Source organism: Thalassophryne amazonica, chromosome 2, assembly GCF_902500255.1.
Source record: "Thalassophryne amazonica chromosome 2, fThaAma1.1, whole genome shotgun sequence".
Lineage (NCBI taxonomy): Eukaryota > Metazoa > Chordata > Actinopteri > Batrachoidiformes > Batrachoididae > Thalassophryne > Thalassophryne amazonica.
In genome coordinates this window covers 51413504-51431345 of record NC_047104.1, presented here as the reverse complement: position 1 = coordinate 51431345, position 17842 = coordinate 51413504, and the positions used below count along the sequence as shown (strand labels likewise).

The 17842-nt window shown below is 43.5% G+C and overlaps 1 protein-coding gene across 2 annotated transcripts in view; it reads right to left on the bottom strand.

The window, feature by feature from the left end:
- Positions 1 to 17842, bottom strand: part of cylda (cylindromatosis (turban tumor syndrome), a) — a 61455-nt gene that overhangs the window by 29673 nt on the left and 13940 nt on the right. Inside the window, exons 4-6 of one of the 2 annotated variants that reach the window (XM_034186122.1) lie at positions 15984 to 16089; positions 12566 to 12665; positions 9726 to 9844 (exon numbers count right to left, since the gene is read on the bottom strand). In XM_034186122.1, the coding sequence (XP_034042013.1) occupies positions 9726 to 9844; positions 12566 to 12665; positions 15984 to 16089 (325 nt within the window). The remainder of the gene's footprint in view (positions 1 to 9725; positions 9845 to 12565; positions 12666 to 15983; positions 16090 to 17842) is intronic. The other variant, XM_034186128.1, reaches the window with a different exon arrangement.

Below are 17842 nucleotides of genomic sequence, written 5' to 3'. Positions count from 1 at the left end.
AACCAGTTTTCTTACACAAGTCAGGGGATTGACACATGAAACATTTCCAAGTCAGTGGCTATGTCTTGGGCTTCATTTGCATCAGTCATTAAGAAATACAAACAATATGGTAAATGTGCCATGCTCTCAATAACTGAGTGACAGTGTAAGAAAGACAGTAGTGAGGGAAGCCATCAAGACACCCATGGGAAAAGCTTTTGTCTGTTGCACAGCTACTAGTAGCCACAGCTTCATGGTGATATGGGGGAGAGAAGGATTTCATACAAGAAAACAGATCAAATCTGGAATTGAGTCTCCCATGTGCCTTCCAGCAAACTGTAGCTGAAATTTCACATCTTATTAAGAAAATCCTTATCTAATGGCCTCAACCACGATGCTTTATAACTGGTGATGCAAACTAAAATTTACACTACAGTATACACAGTTCTACTTGTATATAATCACAGCCACAGAAAACTAAGAGGAGCATCCGTCCTGCCCCACCAGACTCACAAGAGCTTCACTCTCTCCCCACAGCTCCACCCAGGCTTTCAAGAAGCTTATATATATGGAGGTGTCTGAAATTTTCATCTTAGGTGCATGTCCACTGTGAGAGACATAATCTAAAAAAAATAAAAAATAAAAAATCTGGAAATTACAATGTATTAATTTTTAATAATTTATTTGTATGTTACTGCTGCAAATAAGTATTTCAACACCTGTGAAAATCAATGTTAATATTTGGTACAGTAGCCTTTGTTTTCAATTATAGAGGTCAAACGTTTCCTGTAGTTTTTCACCAGGTTTGCACACACTGCAGCAGGGATTTTGGTCCACTCCTCCATATAGATCTTCTCTAGATCTTTCAGGTTTGGAGTTTCAGCTCCCTCCAAAGATTTTCTATTGAGTTCAGGTCTGGAGACTGGCCAGGCCACTCCAGGACCTTGAAATGCTTCTTACGGAGCTCCTCCTTAGTTGCCCTGGCTGTGTGTTTGGGGTCATTGACGTGCTGGAAGACCCAGCCCACGGACCCATCTTCAATGCTCTTACTGAGAGAAGGAGGTTGTTTGCCAAAATCTCGCAATACATGACCCCATCCATCCTCCCTTCAATATGGTGCAGTCGTCCTGTCCCCTTTGCAGAAGAGCACCCCCAGAGTATGATGTTTCCACCCACATGCTTCACGGTTGGGATGGTTTTCTTGGAGTTGTTCTCATCCTCTAAACATGGTAAGTGGAGTTGATTCCAAAAAGCTCTATTCTGGTGTCATCTGACCACATGACCTTCTACCATGCCTCCTCTGGATCATCCAGATGGTCACTGGTGAACTTCAAACAGGCCTGGACATGTGCTGGCTTGAGCAGAGGGACCTTGCTGCCCTGCAGGATTTTAAACCATGACAGCATCATGTGTTACTAATGTAATCTTTGTGAGTGTGGTCCCAGCTCTTTTCAGGTCACTGACCAGGTCCTCCTGTGTAGTTCTGAGCTGTGATTGATTGAGTGTGCGAACAGGTGTCTTTTATACAGGTAACAAGTTCAAACAGGTGCAATTAATACAGGTAAAGAGTGCAGAATAAGAGGGCTTCTTAAAGAAAAATTAACAGGTCTGTGTGAGCCAAAGTTTTTGCTGGTTGGTAGGTGTTCAAATACTTATTTGCAGCAGTAACATACAAATAAATTATTAAAAAATCATACATTGTGATTTCCAGATTTTTTTTTTTAGATTATGCCTCTCACAAAATTTCAGACCCCTCCATGATTTCTAAGTGGGAGAACTTGCAAAATCGCATACTATTTTCCTCACTGTATGTGTATATATATATATACACATAATATATAATCTGTTGCCCATGACCAATGTCCTGCACTGTTTCACTTTATCACTATCACACCACTTGCACAGTGTCTTAACAAAAATCTGCTGCTGCTACAAATACTGAATGGTTTGCACTACTGCACTTTCCACTTTTACTATTACCTCAGACACTACACTGTAAATACTTGTGCACTTTACTGTCCTTATTGTCGAAATGTCTTGTCCTGTCATCACCGAGGGAAGGTGAGAAACTAAATTTTGATTCCTTGTATGTCTAGTACATATGAAGAATTGACAATAAAGTAGACTTTGACATTGAGCATCTTATAACAACAACACTTATTTACGAGGTCTGTTAGAAAAGTATCGGACCTTTTTAGTTTTTGCAAAAACCTGATGGATTTGAATCACGTGTGCTTGCATGAGCCAACCTTGAACCTTCGTGCGCATGCGTGAATTTTTTCACGCCTGTCGATTGTGTCAGTTGCTGGCAAGCAGTCTTTGTGTGAGGTCGTGTGTAGTGCTCTCGGCGGATTTTCATTGCAAGGAAAATGACGGAACGACTGGAGCAGCACTGCATCAAATTTTGCCAGAAACTGGGCGACAGCCAGGTGGAAACCATTCAGAAGATTTAGACGGCTTTCGGTGGCTTTTCAGTCGTGTGACTATCTGAGAAATTGTGGAAGAGGTGGACATCATTTTTCGGAGTCCAGCATGTCCTGTGAGACTTCAACACAAAGGTGCTTTTGCTCCGCCATCAGCTTTGGCATGAATTTCACCGCCACATGGCCAAATCTTCTGTCACAGTGGAATGTGCCGAAAAAGTGCTGATGTCCACCTCTTCCGCAATTTCTCGGATAGTCACACGACGGTCCCGCATCACCACAGCGTTCACTTTGGAAATGATCTGGTCATTTCAGCATGTTGATGGCCGACCAGAGCGTGGCTCGCTCTCCACCGCTGTGCGGATGTCTTTAAACTGGTTGTACCGCTCCTTAATCTGTGTGATGCCCATAGGGTCGTCACCAAAAGCCGAATGGTTTCCACCTGGCTCTCGCCCAGTTTCTGGCAAAATTTGATGCAGTGCTGCTCCAAGTCGTTCCGCCATTTTCCTTGCAATGAAAATCCGATGAGAGCACAACACACGTCCTCACACAAAGGCTATTTGCGAGCAAATGACACAATCGACAGGCATGAAAAAATTCATGCATGCGCACGAAGGTTCAAGGTTTGCTCATGCAAGCACACGTGATTCAAATCCATCAGGTTTTTGCAAAAAATAAAAAGGTCCGATACTTTTCTAACAGACCTCGTATATGGCACTTTAAATTGTAAAAACAACACATCTTTTTAAGAAAATCCTTCTCTATTACACTCATCCATGAAGCTGTACAACAAATAGTGCAACAGACAAAATTTACACTACAATATACACAGTTTCTCAAATCACAGCCACGAAACTCTACAACTCATTCTGATGTCATGAGTGTCTTATAATAACAATATTTATATAGCACAATCAATTGTATAAACTAAAGCTGCATTCACGTCAGCAGTAAGCCTCTGGTTCCATTCAATGAGAAGTTGGCAGAAAAACTGCACCACCTCTGGCTGTGAGCATGGCATCTGCACACATGTCAGCACTTGCAGGCAAAAGTTAAAGTTTTTCAACTTTTGCTACTTACTGCAATGACAGGCCAAACCGGATGTTGTTTTATTCTTGGAGGAAATTGGAGGAAAAACGGACCATAACAGATGGATTAGCCAAGTGCAGTCATCTGGTTTTAAACAGGTAAATGTGAATAATCTTTGTGACATTTCACAAAGGAATTAATTTCTAACCTTACAAAAAGTTTTTTTTATGCTGCCATCAGAGGCTTCCTGTGTTAATATAACACTGTGCCAAATGCTAGAAACTCTGTTGTATCCTACAATAAAGTAAATTATTCATCCATGTTGTTAGCACTGGAAAATGATGGTGCTTCACATAGTCACCTGCAGTCAGCAGCTGCAGATGACAGAAATTCTGCTACAATGACAGCTGTGAAAGTTTTTCTGATGCCGACATGAACGCAGCATAAAATACAATATTTTTGTGGTCTGTTTGGCTTCCCTCAGTAGTCTCCTTCTTAAACAGTTAGTTTTTGAGGACTGCCAACCCCAAAGAGATTTACCATACAGTACCATACTGTTTGTATTTCTTAATGGCTCAGGCTTTTGAAGCTTCAGACGTGTTCAAGCCCATATTCAAATTGGTCCCAAGCCGGGATAAATGAGTAGGGTTGCATCAGGAAGGGCATCCAGCATAAATCTCGCCACATACATAAAACATGCAGGTCACAAATCAAATTTCCATACTGGATCGGCTGAGGCCCAGGTTAACAACCACCACCAACGATGCTATTAACAGGGTGCTGACAGAAACTGAGCTACTGTTCCTGTGGACATTCTGTTGTCAAAGGCTTCCAGAGTTACAAGTGTAATCACTCACCTGTTTTCTCCTCATTTCTCAGAATGTTCATCCCTCCTCAGCTCTAAGCATCCCACCTGGCTCCGGTTCCTGTACCACACTCCTGGGTTTCATTCTGACTCACTAACTCTCAAGCCTGGCTCCACGTGCACTGCAGCTCCCAGCTTTCCACTGCTATAAGCGGGCTCTGTCTCGACTCTGCAGGCACCAGCTCCAGCTTCAGCACTATTAAATCCTTTGTTAATCCATTATTGTAAATAAATCTCCTTTTGTTCACTCCTATCTCGTCCTTGCGCCCAGCATTTGAGTCAAACGCCTGAACCGGTCCGGTCTTGTCAGACCTCTAACCACAACAGAAGTATCTGGCCAGAATTATGGACTCAGTGGGAGTAGATCCTGTCCAGCAGGCTCACAGCCTTCAAGGGAGATAGCTGGAAGAGATACAGCAATCCATGGATTCCATTGGGGACTGAGTTCAGAACCTCTCAGGTTACTCACTCAGACACACTCATTTCTCAGCTTGCTGCTCAAATCACTCATTCAGACACTCGCATCTCACAGTGCAGCTCACAGATTCCTCCGTCAGCCCAGCTTCTGTGTCTCCTTTTGCCGTACAACTAGTTATCTCATCCGCGTCTGTTAATCCGGCTCCCAAGCCATATATCTGTCACCGTGAACCTTATGCCAGTTGTGTAAAAACGTGTGCCGTTTTTTTGATGCTGTGTTCTCGCGTTTTTTCCCAGAGACCCTCGCAGTACTACCCCAACAGTAGTCGCATTGCATATGTGACGAATCTGCTCTGGGGTGATGCACGGGCATGAGCTACAGTTCTCTGGAACAACGAGTCTCCAGTGTTAAACATTTATTCCGAGTTCTCCCACAAACTCCGTCTGGTCTTCGATCACATAATGAAAGCTCACTCTGCTGCTCAGCGTTTGCTGTTGATAAAACAGGAGCATCGGAGTGCCACAGAGTTTTCTGTCGACGCATTCTAGCTGCGGAGGTTGGTTGGAATGCCACGGCGCTGCAAAGCATCTTCGACAGGGGCCTAAATGATCCACTTCAGGATGAATTAGTGCTTCATGATGAACCGGAGGATTTGGATACATTAATTGCTCTGGTCATTTGTTTAGACTAAGGTCTTAAGCCCCTGTCACATTGGCGTATTTGTAGAGCTGCTCATTGCAGCGTTATGTTTCATTTAAATACGCCCGAAATACGAGCGTACTCAGCCTTTTTCAGTGTTCGTTAATACTTGCAGCTGCATGTGTTCCCTTTTTAATGTGTGCACACAGTCGCGTGTACCATGCCACTATTAAACCAGTGCTATTTTCTGCCTCTGTGGAAGTGCGCTCTGTTCTCTACTGCATGGTGTGGTGCGGCTCATTTAACATTATTATTATTGTTTGTTTATTTATTTATTCATTTGTCTTGGTGGATCACTTTCATTGTGTCCAGATGCTGCTGAGTCTGACTGTGGTAAAGGCTGCCCTGAACGAAACGCTGTGACTCGTTAAACGTTTAAAGCTCTGGTTGCTCCAATCAGGTCCGCTGATTTGATCAGACTGATCGATCAGGTCGTCTGATGATCGTACCGACATGCAGTGAGTGCGCGTTTATTTTAAAGAGTCACAGCTCTTTTCAGCTTTGACCAGACTGATTGATCAGGTCGTCTGATGATTGCACCGACATGCAGCGAGTGCGCATTTATTTTGAAGAGTCACAGCTCTTTTCAGCTTTTCAGACACAGAGAGACAGAGAGAGATAGAGAGAGAGTGAGTGCGCGCACGCAAGAGAGAGTGAGTGACCGACCTGCTGTTTCTGTTGTGTTTCTGGATTTATAAATTGAGGTTCGATTCCCTGTTTTGAAGAAACAGGTGCTGTGGGCTGTGTGCTCATGTTCTCATGTTCTCCAGCTGACGCATTCAGTTTTTGGTTGTGTACAGGAGCACAGTGTTGCACAGACTTGCCTGCAATAATGCTGTGCTGCGCAGACCTGCTTCAAACTGTGTCCAGCGCTCTACGCCAAAAAAAATTAAATGTTTAATTTCTTCCGTCCTATGCGCATAGCCCTCAACATACTGCTGCGTATTGAGAAAAAAACTCAACGTGAAGTGGGCGGAGAGCTGCTCATTACAGCATAGACCAGGGGTGCTCAAATTCGGTCCTCGAGAGCTACCTTCCTGATACGCTTAGTTGTCTCCCTGCTCCAACACACCTGAATCCAATGAAAGGCTCATTAAAAGCCTACTAATGAGTCTTTCACTCGGGCTCCTCCCTGACAATGTCCAGGTCCATCCCTCCCGAACTCCAGTGGGATTCCCCTCTCCGGTTCACCGGCTCCCCCTGTTGACGAGTCCATGCAGCTCGGCAGGGCGAGATTATCCCCAAAAGAACTTAAGTGGGGACTGGCTGCCGGAGCGTGCATTTACTGCGGTACAAAGGGAAATGTCCACATCTACTGCCCTGTCTGGCCTCAAAAACTGTACTCACCCATCAGATCCGGGCTGCGGGTGAGACGAGCTGAATTCACGGGTGGGTTATCGGGTTGCACTCAAATCCTGGCGATGATTCTTTTTAAGAACTCATCAGTTTCTCTTTCTGCACTGGTGGTCACTGGAACGGAGGGCAACTTTCTTGACCAGAAAGTTGTTGCCAAAGCTCAAATCCCTGTCATGCCTCTTCCTGTTCCTCTCTCTGTGTTTGCTCTGGACAGAACCCCGCTTCTACCACTTACCCATCAGACTGAACCGGTCACCCTAGTCATTTCCTGAAACCATCGGGAAGTGATTAATTTTTTGTTATTCACTCTTCGTCTGCTTTGGTTCTTGAGCACCCCTGGGTCATGAGCACAACCCCCAGATTGACTGGCCATCCGGGGACATGACCCAGTTTAGTGAAGCTTGCTACCATGGGTCCCGTCATTCCTTGGTTCCTCCCAGCGTGACTGCTGTGAGAGTTGGTCACTTCAACTCCCGATTTATCCTCTGTTCCAGTCGGCCTCACCAATGCCCCCGCTATGTTCCAGGCATTGGTGAATGACGTCCTTTGTGATTTTCTGAACCAGTTCGTTTTTGTCTACTTAGACGACATCCTGATTTTTTCTCCTGACCCCGTTTCACACACTCAGCACGTCTGGTTAGTCCTCCAACAACTCCTCCAGAACCGTCTTTTTGCCAAGGGTGAGAAGTGTGAATTCAATAGTGACACAGTGTCTTTCCTCAGGTCCACTGTCTCTCCCAACCATATCGAACCAGATCCTTCCAAAGTGAAGACGATCACTTGACTGGCCCGTCTGTCATCTCGCAAACAACTACAGCAATTCCTCAGGTTTGGCAAATTTGTACCATTGATTCATCCGTGGGTACAGTCAGGGTCGCCATGCTACTCACTGCACTCACATCCCTAAAGTCCCCTTTCAATGGTCCCCACAAGCTGACTCTGCTTTCTGTCTTCTGAAGCAGTGCTTCACCTCAGCACCCATTCTCACCCAGCCAGATCCTGAATGCCAATTCATAGTGGAGGTGGATGCTTCAGATCTAAGTGTAGGTGCAGTTCTATCTCAAAGGGCTGAGGGGGACAATCATCTGCACCGTGCGCCTTGCTACTCTCAGTGCCTGGACAACCAGCTGAGAGAAACTGATGATGTGAGGGAACCGGGAATTCTTGGCAGTAAAGAAGCCCTGTCAGAGTGGAGACATTAGCTGGAGGAGCTGCAGTGCCATTTATTGTGTGGACTGACCACAAAAACCTTGAGAATATCAGATCAGCAAGATGACTCAACTCCCGACAAGGCGTGGGCACTGTTTTTTGGACAGTTTCAGTTTTCCATAACTTACCACCCAGGGAAGAGGAATGGGAAACCCAACACCCTTTCCCGACAGTTCCACTCACTTACCTCCCACAGAGACCCCAGACCTCATTCTCCCTCAGTCCATGGTCATGGGGGCACTTACATGGGAAGTTGAAAACACTGTCCAGGAGGCTCTGGCTTGCCATCCGGATCCCGACAAGAAACCCCCTGGACGAACCTTCATGCCACCAGAAGCCCGGTCCACTGTAATTCAGTTTTTCCATGCATCCAAGTTGGCCTGTTATCCTGGAGGCCACAGAACCTTGGATCTGATCCACCGGTGCTTCTGGTGGCCCTCCAGTCAAGCTGATGAAAGAGAATATATTCAAGCCTGTACAACCTGTGCCAAATGTAATACTCTGCATCGTCCTCCTGCTGGACTCCTCCAGCCAGCTTACTGTTCTGGAACGCCCGTGGTCCCATATTGGGTTGGATTCTGTGTCCAGTCTACCTCTGTCCCTACAGAGCATCCCTGTTTTCCGTAGGTCCTGACTCAAGCCTGAACACCCAAGTGAGCTCTGTCCACCTAAACCCTAGCCTACTCCTGTTCGGACCAAACCTCGCTCCGTGTGCACTGCAGCTCCCGGCTTCACTGCTAGAAATGGGCCCTGTCTCGGCTCTGCAGGCACCAGCTCCAGCTTCAGCACTATTAAATCCATTACTGTAAATAAATCTCCTTTCTTTCACTCCTGTCTCGTCCTTGCTCCCAGCACTTGAGTCCTTTGCCTGAACCAGTCCCATCCTGTCCGGACCTCTAACCACAACAGAAAGAGGATTAAAGTTAAAGAGTATGGAAGTGAGAGTCAGGACTATGAATGTTAGCAGCGTGAATAGTAATGGGAGAGAACTGGCTGATATAATGGAAAGGAGAAAAGTAGACACACCGTGTATTCAAGGCACCAAGTGGAAGGGAAGTAATGCCAGGAGCATCAAAGGTGGCTTCATACTACTGTATCATGGGAGTAGATGGAAAGAGAAATGTTCTGGGGTCATTCTCAAGGAAGAGTAAATGGGTGTTTGAAGGGGTTGAATGTAACAGTGGTGTACTATGCCCACAAGTAGGTTTAGATGGAGAAAGACGTTTCTGGAGTGAGTTAGATGACATGGTAGAGCATACACCCAAGCATGAAAAAGCGGGGATTATGGCCCAGTCACAACGGGCATACGATGATTCCTGAATTAAGGGAAAAAAGTAAAAAGTCAAATTCGTTGAGAAAAAGGTAGACAAACAAGCGTCATCACCGAACAGGCCTGCGAACCAAGAGCACAAAGTTGCATGTATGCAACTTACTTCTTACATTTAATATGTCCAATTACTTATGGCCTCTAAAAATACAGGGACTATGTATAAAAAATGTTTTGTCTGATTATTTCTAAAAACTGCCTAGCACATCACTTTCCCTTGACTATGACTGTTTTTGCTAGTTTTAGTACATATTTTCATACAGGAGGAGCTGAGTCGGTATTAAAAACAGAATTTTTTCTGTATTGTCAACTGGACAAAATATAAAATGTACAGATTAACAAAAATGATCAGTATATGTTGTTTTTCTGATCAGGAGCTTGCCAGTGAAATGGATGATTCCCATGAGTACTAATTTTTACCTTCGTCAATGTACCATGTGCTTTTGGATTTGGACTGGGCAGGGTGATCAACAGAGCTGCCATTTAAGGTAGAGTAAAATTCAGACTTGCTTCTACGGCCAACACTGAGAGCTAATCCTGAAAAATAACAATAATAAAACAACACACAAAAACAATTTTTAAAAGGCATAATATAAGCAAAATGAGTATGTCATCTGTGTGTAGAGTGCATACACAGGGTTTACAGTGTCTTAAGACTGCAATGATCATATGAAAAGGGGAATTCTCCAGTGTGAGAAGCAACACACCTGAGAGCTCATATTTTAGTTGTTTTCCCTTGCACACGAGCAGTGGCCCCTATTTCACTGAAGCCGATTTCCACCCAGCTGAGAATTCCAGCCAACCACACCATTGATCTGATATGGGGCGGGCTTTATACAATGATGGTTTCCATGATACAGCTAGGCTAGGCTAACTCCACTGGTTGCTGAAAGGATGGGGACTAGACTGTTGTTATTTCTCTGTTGACCGCTCTCATGAAGAAACATCAGGAAAACATCGAAACTGGAAATGGCTGCCATACCACTTGAGGTCCAGGGGACAATGGTCCTCTTATTTGGTTTATTTGGCTTCTTAACCCCCGTGGTCTTCCAAGAAACCTTATGGAGGTTGTTGTGGTTAATTCACTTAACAGTAAAATGGTAAGAGTCAGCAACTAAATTTATCATACCAACAGTCGTGTATGAACAAAAGATGTTTGTCACATATCTGCATCATTCAGCATACATGACGTTTCTTTGCTCTGATTGGCTGTACGTGTATCCAATTGTGTACAGATTAAATTTTGGTAATGGCCCTTTGGAAATGACAAAAGAGCTTATGAATCCATACTAATTATGCCAGGCTGGAAATGAATCAGTATTCAAGTCAATTCATTCAATTCAATTCAGTTTATACATACACACATACATCTTCATCCGCTTATCCGGGATCGGGTCGTGGGGGCAACACCTCCAGCAAGGAACCCCAAAATTCCCTTTCCCAGGCCACATTAACCACCTCTGATTGGGGAATACTGAGGCATTCCCAGGCCAGTGTGTAGATATAATCTCTCCACCTGGGTCTTCCCCTGGCTCTACTCCTAGCTGGACATGTCTGGAACACGTCCCTAGGGAGGCGCCCAGGAGGCATCCTTACCAGATGTGCGACCCACCTCAGCTGGAAGCCAGCCACCATCCTTAGGAAACCCATTTCGGCCGCTTGAATCCATAATCTAGTTCTTTCTGTTACGACCCAACCTTCATGAGCCATAGGTGAGCGAAGGAACAAGATTGAACGTAGATCGAGAGCTTCGCCTTTTGGCTCAGCTCCCTTTTCATCACAACAGTACGGTAGAGTGAATACAATACCGTCCCTAGCTGTGCCAATTTATAGCCAATCTTACTCTCCATTGTCCCTCACTCGTGAACAAGTCCCCGAAGTACTTGACTCCTTCACTTGGAGCAAGACCTCAGTTCCATACCCAGAGTAGGCAATCCATCTGTTTCCTGCTGAGAACCATGGCCCTCAGATTTGTAGGTTCTGATCCTCATCTCAGCCACTTCAACACTCGCTGTAAACCAGCCCAGTGATTGCTGGAGGTCACAGGCTGATGAGTCAAGAGGACCACATCACCTGAAAAAAGCAGTGAAGAGACCCTCCTCCCCCTGACTACGCCTCGATATCCTAATCATGAATATCACAAACAGGATTGGTCACCAGGCGCAGCCCTGGCAGAGGCCAACCCCCACCAGAAACGAGTCAGACTTACTGCTGAGAACCCGAACACAGCTCTCTCTTTGTGAGTACAGAGGTCAGATGGCCCTTAGAAGGGACCCCCTCACACCATACTCCCTCAGCACCTTCCACAGTATCTCCCGGGGTGCCCGATCAAACGCCTTCTCAAAGCACATGTAGACTGGATGGACATACTCCCAGGCCCCCTCCAGGATCCTTGTTAAGTAAAGAGCTGGTCGATTTGTTCCATGGCCAGAATGGAACCAGCACTGTTCCTGTTAAATCTGAGGCTTGACTATGGGCCGAACCCTCATTTCCAGCCCCCTGGAGTAGACTTTTCCAGGGAGTATGAGTAGTGTGATGCCCCTCTGGTTATTCAATTTATATTAAATTATTGTTATTATTATTATTATTACTTTTTAAAAATGTTTTAAAATGCAAAGCATATTTTATGCAAAATTATTAATTATATCTGGGAAGGTTTGACAAGAAAAGCTAAGATTTAAATTGCTGTAAAAAAAAAAAAATCAATAAAATCATCAAAAAAAAATTTTTTAGAAATCAGTACTTAAAACAAATATGAAATCAGTACCATTAATTAATGGTACTTGTGCATGTTGTATGTGCACCTTTATGTTTAACATATCAGTAAAGATTACAACTAATGATATCATTTGTATAGTCTCATTTAGAAGAGTGAAATAAATAAAAATGACAAAAGTCAATTTAAATCAATAAAAGTCCATTTAAATCGAAAAAAAAAAAAATCTGAACATTTTGGAGAAAAAAAGTTGTTGTTGTTTTTTTACCAGCCCTGCCAATCTCAGTATTTTCCCAAAACAAGCTTCTTTGAAGTGTTTGTTTCAGGATGAAAATATAAGAAAGACACTGCCATTTTAGTTTCATGAAGTTGTTCAACTGGAAAATTAAAAGTTTTGAAACAAGTAATTTTTTAAAGATCCCACAACCTTTTTAATTTGTAGAATCAAAATCAGACAAGTCTATGGAATTATCTTTCAGTAATTACTGCCACAATAAGATGCATGTGGATGAATGATGAATTGGTTTATCATCAGTACAGTACCTTGCTCTTTGGTTTGCTTTGGCCCGAGGAGGACTTCTCACTGCTAATGCTTCTTGAAGAAAAACTGTGCTTTTGCAGCCTTTGGTCCTGCATGGAATATTCTGCACAGAGCAAAAATTGTCCAACATTAGAGACAAAGTACAATTATCAGTCTTGCACAAATATTTATTACATCTTGAACAGCTAGTTCATAATGTAGGTAAACATGAATTGATCTGATACCATCTTCCTTTAAAGGGTTTCAAATTTTCACTTTGGCTGTAGAAAATAAACATTTGAACATCATGAATCAATTTACTGGACATGACTATCCCATATCAATAAGACTCTACATGACAGGCTAGTTAGTTTTAACTACAACAGCCATCAAAAACATGACCAACACAGGGAATTAAACCTACGTGTGTGCAAGGCAAGCACACTGTGGCAAAGAGAGGCCACACAACATTTGTGATTCATAAATGGTTTGGATATGCTGAATAAAGAGAACATCCTTTGCACATTTGAAAGGGACCACCCAGTCTGAGGTGCTCAGCTGTTAGCATTTACACACAAGCTAATACCTAACAACAGTGTAACTCCTGGCAAAAACAAGTCCTTCTTAATGCTTCCACAAACCCTAGTAGCAGTTGTGTCTACATTATCAGCCATGGACCCATATGATAAGAACTCAAAATGAAGTATGGTCTTAATGTTTACTAGGGGTGGGTGGTACACAGCTGTCATCCAAAGGTGTGATAGTGGGCCAAATAGTGATTGTGCAATACTGTCAACACCGTGAAAAATCAGGCCAACAAGAACCCCTGTCAGACCAGAAATATTTACTTTAATGATGACAAAAAAAATAATGCTGATGATATCATGAAAATAACTCCAAACATCCATGTTTTTTTTGTTTTTTTTTGGGGGGGGGGTGGCAATCAACAAGAATTTTGCCAGCTCTACACAGCCCTGCAGCACTGAGCCTGTGGCAAATGGGCTAAATTTATATAGCACTTTTCCATCTGCATCAGACACTCAAAGCGCTTTACAATTATGCCTCACATTCACCCATTCACACAAACAGACTTACACACCGATGTCAGGGTGCTGCCATGCAAGGTGATCACCACACACAGGGAGCAACTCGGGGATTAAGGACCTTGCCCAAAGGCCCTTAATGATTTTCCGGACAGTATGGGATTTGAACCGAGGATCCTCTGGTCTCAAGCCCAACGCTTATCCATGAGATCAGAGGTCTCAAACTCGTTCCAGAAAGGGCCGAGAGGGTGCTGACTTTCTTTGTAACCACCCACTCCACCAGGTGATTTCAGTGAGTAACATCAATTTGAGCAGATAGAATCAGGTTTGAGACCTCTGCACTAGGGATGGGTATCGAGTACCGGTTCTTTTCGAGAATCGTTAAGAAATTATTCGATCCACCAACATCAATAGCCTTTTTGCTTAACGATTCCTTTATCGGTCCTTCAGAGCAGTCATTGTTTTTGAGGATGTTTGTCGGGATAATGATCATTTCTCTATGTTGATTGCAGACCCTGCAGTGGGTTGTAATCAACCGCTTCTGTAATGGCTCTGCTTTGAAGCTTGAACCAACGAAGTCGTGCTCCCACCCGCTGCTTCATTGGTTCACTGCTTCGATGCTTTTCAGGAGCGGTAAGTCCACTTCTTAACCCCCCTCAAAGCCATTTAAAAATGTCAATCATGAGTCACTTTTGTGCTGATTAAAGTCACTAACTGGGACTCTTGTCTTGTTGCAGGCAAGAAACGAGAATCGTCCTCCGTTCCGTTCGCACAGCTCCAAACGCTGCACCGCTCTCTACCGAGTCATGTTGGAGAACGGCCGGAATGAATAACTTCAAAGTGAATCGTCATTTTATGCTGCGTTTACACACGTTAAACACGTTACGAATGTCATATTTGCATCATTCTTGGCATATTCCTAACATTCTTAACATGACTTTATGCACTGAATAGGTTTCTTAATAGTGCGTGATATTCGTGATTTTCGTGGAGCATGTTTTTGGCTGTCAAAAAATCTTCCACGAATGTCACGCACCACCCTCATTTCAACTCATGTCCTGGAGGTCGCAACTGAGCGTGTTGATCCGTCTTGATGAGTGGTGATCCTTAATAGAGTGTGACAGCATTCTTCTCTGACATGTGACAGCGTTCTTCTCTGATGTGGTGATCCAAGTTCTGCTTATCTTATGTTCTGCTGAGCTCCACACAAGTCAAACACCTGTATGTTTCTTATTGACCTAACTGAATATAAAGTCATTTTCAGAAGGAGACAACAGCCATGGAAATATTGTTAAAATGTGATTCTGTTGTTTTAACCAGTGGGCCTTTGCACTGCACTTTAAGCCTTAATAATCCATATTTGTTAAGCATACAGAAAAATAAAAAAATAATTGATTTTATGATGGTTTTTATCCAGATTTTAAATATGAATAAGCAGATTTGAAAATGAATAGTCCAAGTTAAACTCTTGTTCATCTTAGTCGACCAAGGGAAGGACATTTTGACTAGAGGCCTTAATTAATCTTTTTATCAAATATCTGTACAGAAATGTTCCATAACCTGCACGATCTCAGCTATACGCAGATCTTGCACAGCATCATTCATCTATTCATCTATCATTTTCTCGACCCGCTTACTCCAATTAAGGGTCAGGGGGCTGGAGCCTATCCCAGCAGTCATAGAGCATGAGGCATGGTACATCCTGGACATTGACACCTACACGCACACCTATGAACAATTTAAAGTTTCAAATTCACCTAATCTGCATGTCTTTGGTTGTGGGAGGAAGCAGGAGCACCTGGGGGGAACCCAAATGAACACAGGGAGAACATGCAAACTCCACACAGAAAGGCCACAGGCGGGAAGCGATCCCATGACTTTCTTGCTGTGAGGCAACAGTGCTAACCACTACACCACCATGTTGCACAACATCACTGTTGTGGAAACACCAAGTTATTGATTTATTTAAAGATTTGAATCATAGGAAAATGTATGATTTATGTAGACCTGTACTTCTGTTTTTTTTTTTTTGTGTACTTAAATGCTCAACCTGAAAAAACAGCGATAATATTATTTTTTGCCATATCACCCAGCTCTATATATAATCACATTAAATTGCAAGTTGCAATCCTCAAAAATTCTTGGAGGAAAGTCAGAAAATACCCAAATCAACACGCTATTGTGGTAAAGAAAAAGCCAGAATATCTCACTGGACTTTCTAAAACAAGTCAGCCATCAGCACAAATAGCTCTCTGTTCCTACACGCAAGCAAAACACAAACACACACACGCTCCGAACAGTTCCAACAGAAGCGCCACTGCAAAACTGTTCTGGAAAACCTGATGATTTGCGATACATCAAAACAAACAGAAGCAGTGATAAAATATCATGCTGCTTACCTGGCATTACGTCACAGATGGGGACGAGTCGAGTGTGTTCCAAACTGGCAAAATTACATAGCAGCTTCCCATCAAACACACCATCCCAGTCCCCGATAGGATTATCCTGAAAAGTTGGAGACAAACAACAACCTTTTTAAGCTCTGGATGTTTGTCATCTCTGTGTAACCATTCAAGCTGCTGCCACACGCATGTCTGCCAACGACGCTTCTTCTGGTGATTAATAAATCAAAGGTATGCGGCACGTTTCACTACTGAAGCTTGATCCTCCAGATTGTACCTACACAGACCTACCAACCCAAGTCCTCCCCCTGAAAGAGCTGCTTTCTCTGCAGAACAACCCTGAGATGCTTCTTTGGTTTAGAGTCGGGAATTCTGCTATGGTAAGATGATTTAAGATAAGACAGAGTCAGTGGCACTAGCTAGCAAAGGCTGGGCGAGGCTGGACACAGAGTGAGGCAGAGCTCTCCTCAGCTGCCTGCTGGCCCCATGCCATGCAGTTGGTCATACAGCTCCAGTCTTACCTCACTCCCCGCGTGACTGCATGCCTTTGTGTGGGTGGCTCAGATGCACCGAGTGGGCTGCTGCTGCTAACAATCAACAGTCAAAATGTCTCAGTTATGTTTCAAATCGCTGTAGTACTACAACTTTCCCCCTAAAAACAATATAGAGCACACTAGCTGCTGCGATTCCAGGCACTACAACCCAAGACGATACGGTCCCTCAATACACCGTTCAATGTTCATGGAGTAGGGACAGAAAACCTATAAATTACTGACCCTGTATCTGCAAATTTCTGCACACAGCAGCATTCCACTTAAGTGAGGATACATTTAGTTTGTAAGTAACGGACATTGACAGTTTTCGTAATTTTGTATCTATACAACCACCACAATGGAGTTGAAATGGACAATCAAGATGTGCATGGAGTGTAAATTTTCAGCTGTAATTCATCAGGTTTACCTAAAATATCACATTCCTGCATTGGGAATCAAGCCCATTTGTATGAGTCCCTTCATAAGTAATTGCACAAATAATCATGGCTTTTACAGACGGTTTTCTTTCGACAACTCAAGGGATGGATACATGAGTGAGTGATGAGATGAGAGTGAGTGAATGTGACCTACAGTAAACCATTTCTATGCAACAGATCAAATCTAGGCTTGAGTTTCCCATGTGCTTCTGACAAACTGGAACTGAAACCTCATGTTTAGTACTTTTTAAGAAAATGGTTCCTTGTTGCCCTCCACTAGGGATGGGCGATATGACTTAAAATTCATATCACGATATAAATTGAATCCTTTTACGGTAACAGTATATATCATGATAATAACGTAAGGTGTAAAGTTATAATGGAAGGTGTTTCTGAATGGATTATATAGTCCCTTTGTAAGATTAAAAATTATCCCAAGGTTCCTCACTTTGTCAGCGTGATGTATGACACATGAACCTAGGCCAAGTGTTAGCTGGTCAAATTGATGCCGATGTCTCACTGACCAAGAACCATCATTTCAGTCGTCAGGGTTTAAAAGTAGGAAATTGCTGTACATCAAGCTTTTCACTGATGCAAGGCAATCCTCTGAGGATTTTATGTGGATGAGATTACCAGCAGTTATCTGCATGTATAACTGAGTGTCATCAGCATAGCAATGAAAGGTAATCCCAAAATGCCGCAATATGTGCCCAAGAGGTGCTATATAAAGGGAGAAGAGCAGGGGGCCTAAGACAGATCCCTGTGGACCCCTCTGGAACCCCAAATTTCATGTCACTAAGGTTAGAGGTAGTGTTATAGTACAAAACACAGTGATACCCAGTGATACCATCATGTATGGTTGACATCATACCTGGTCATAATGACC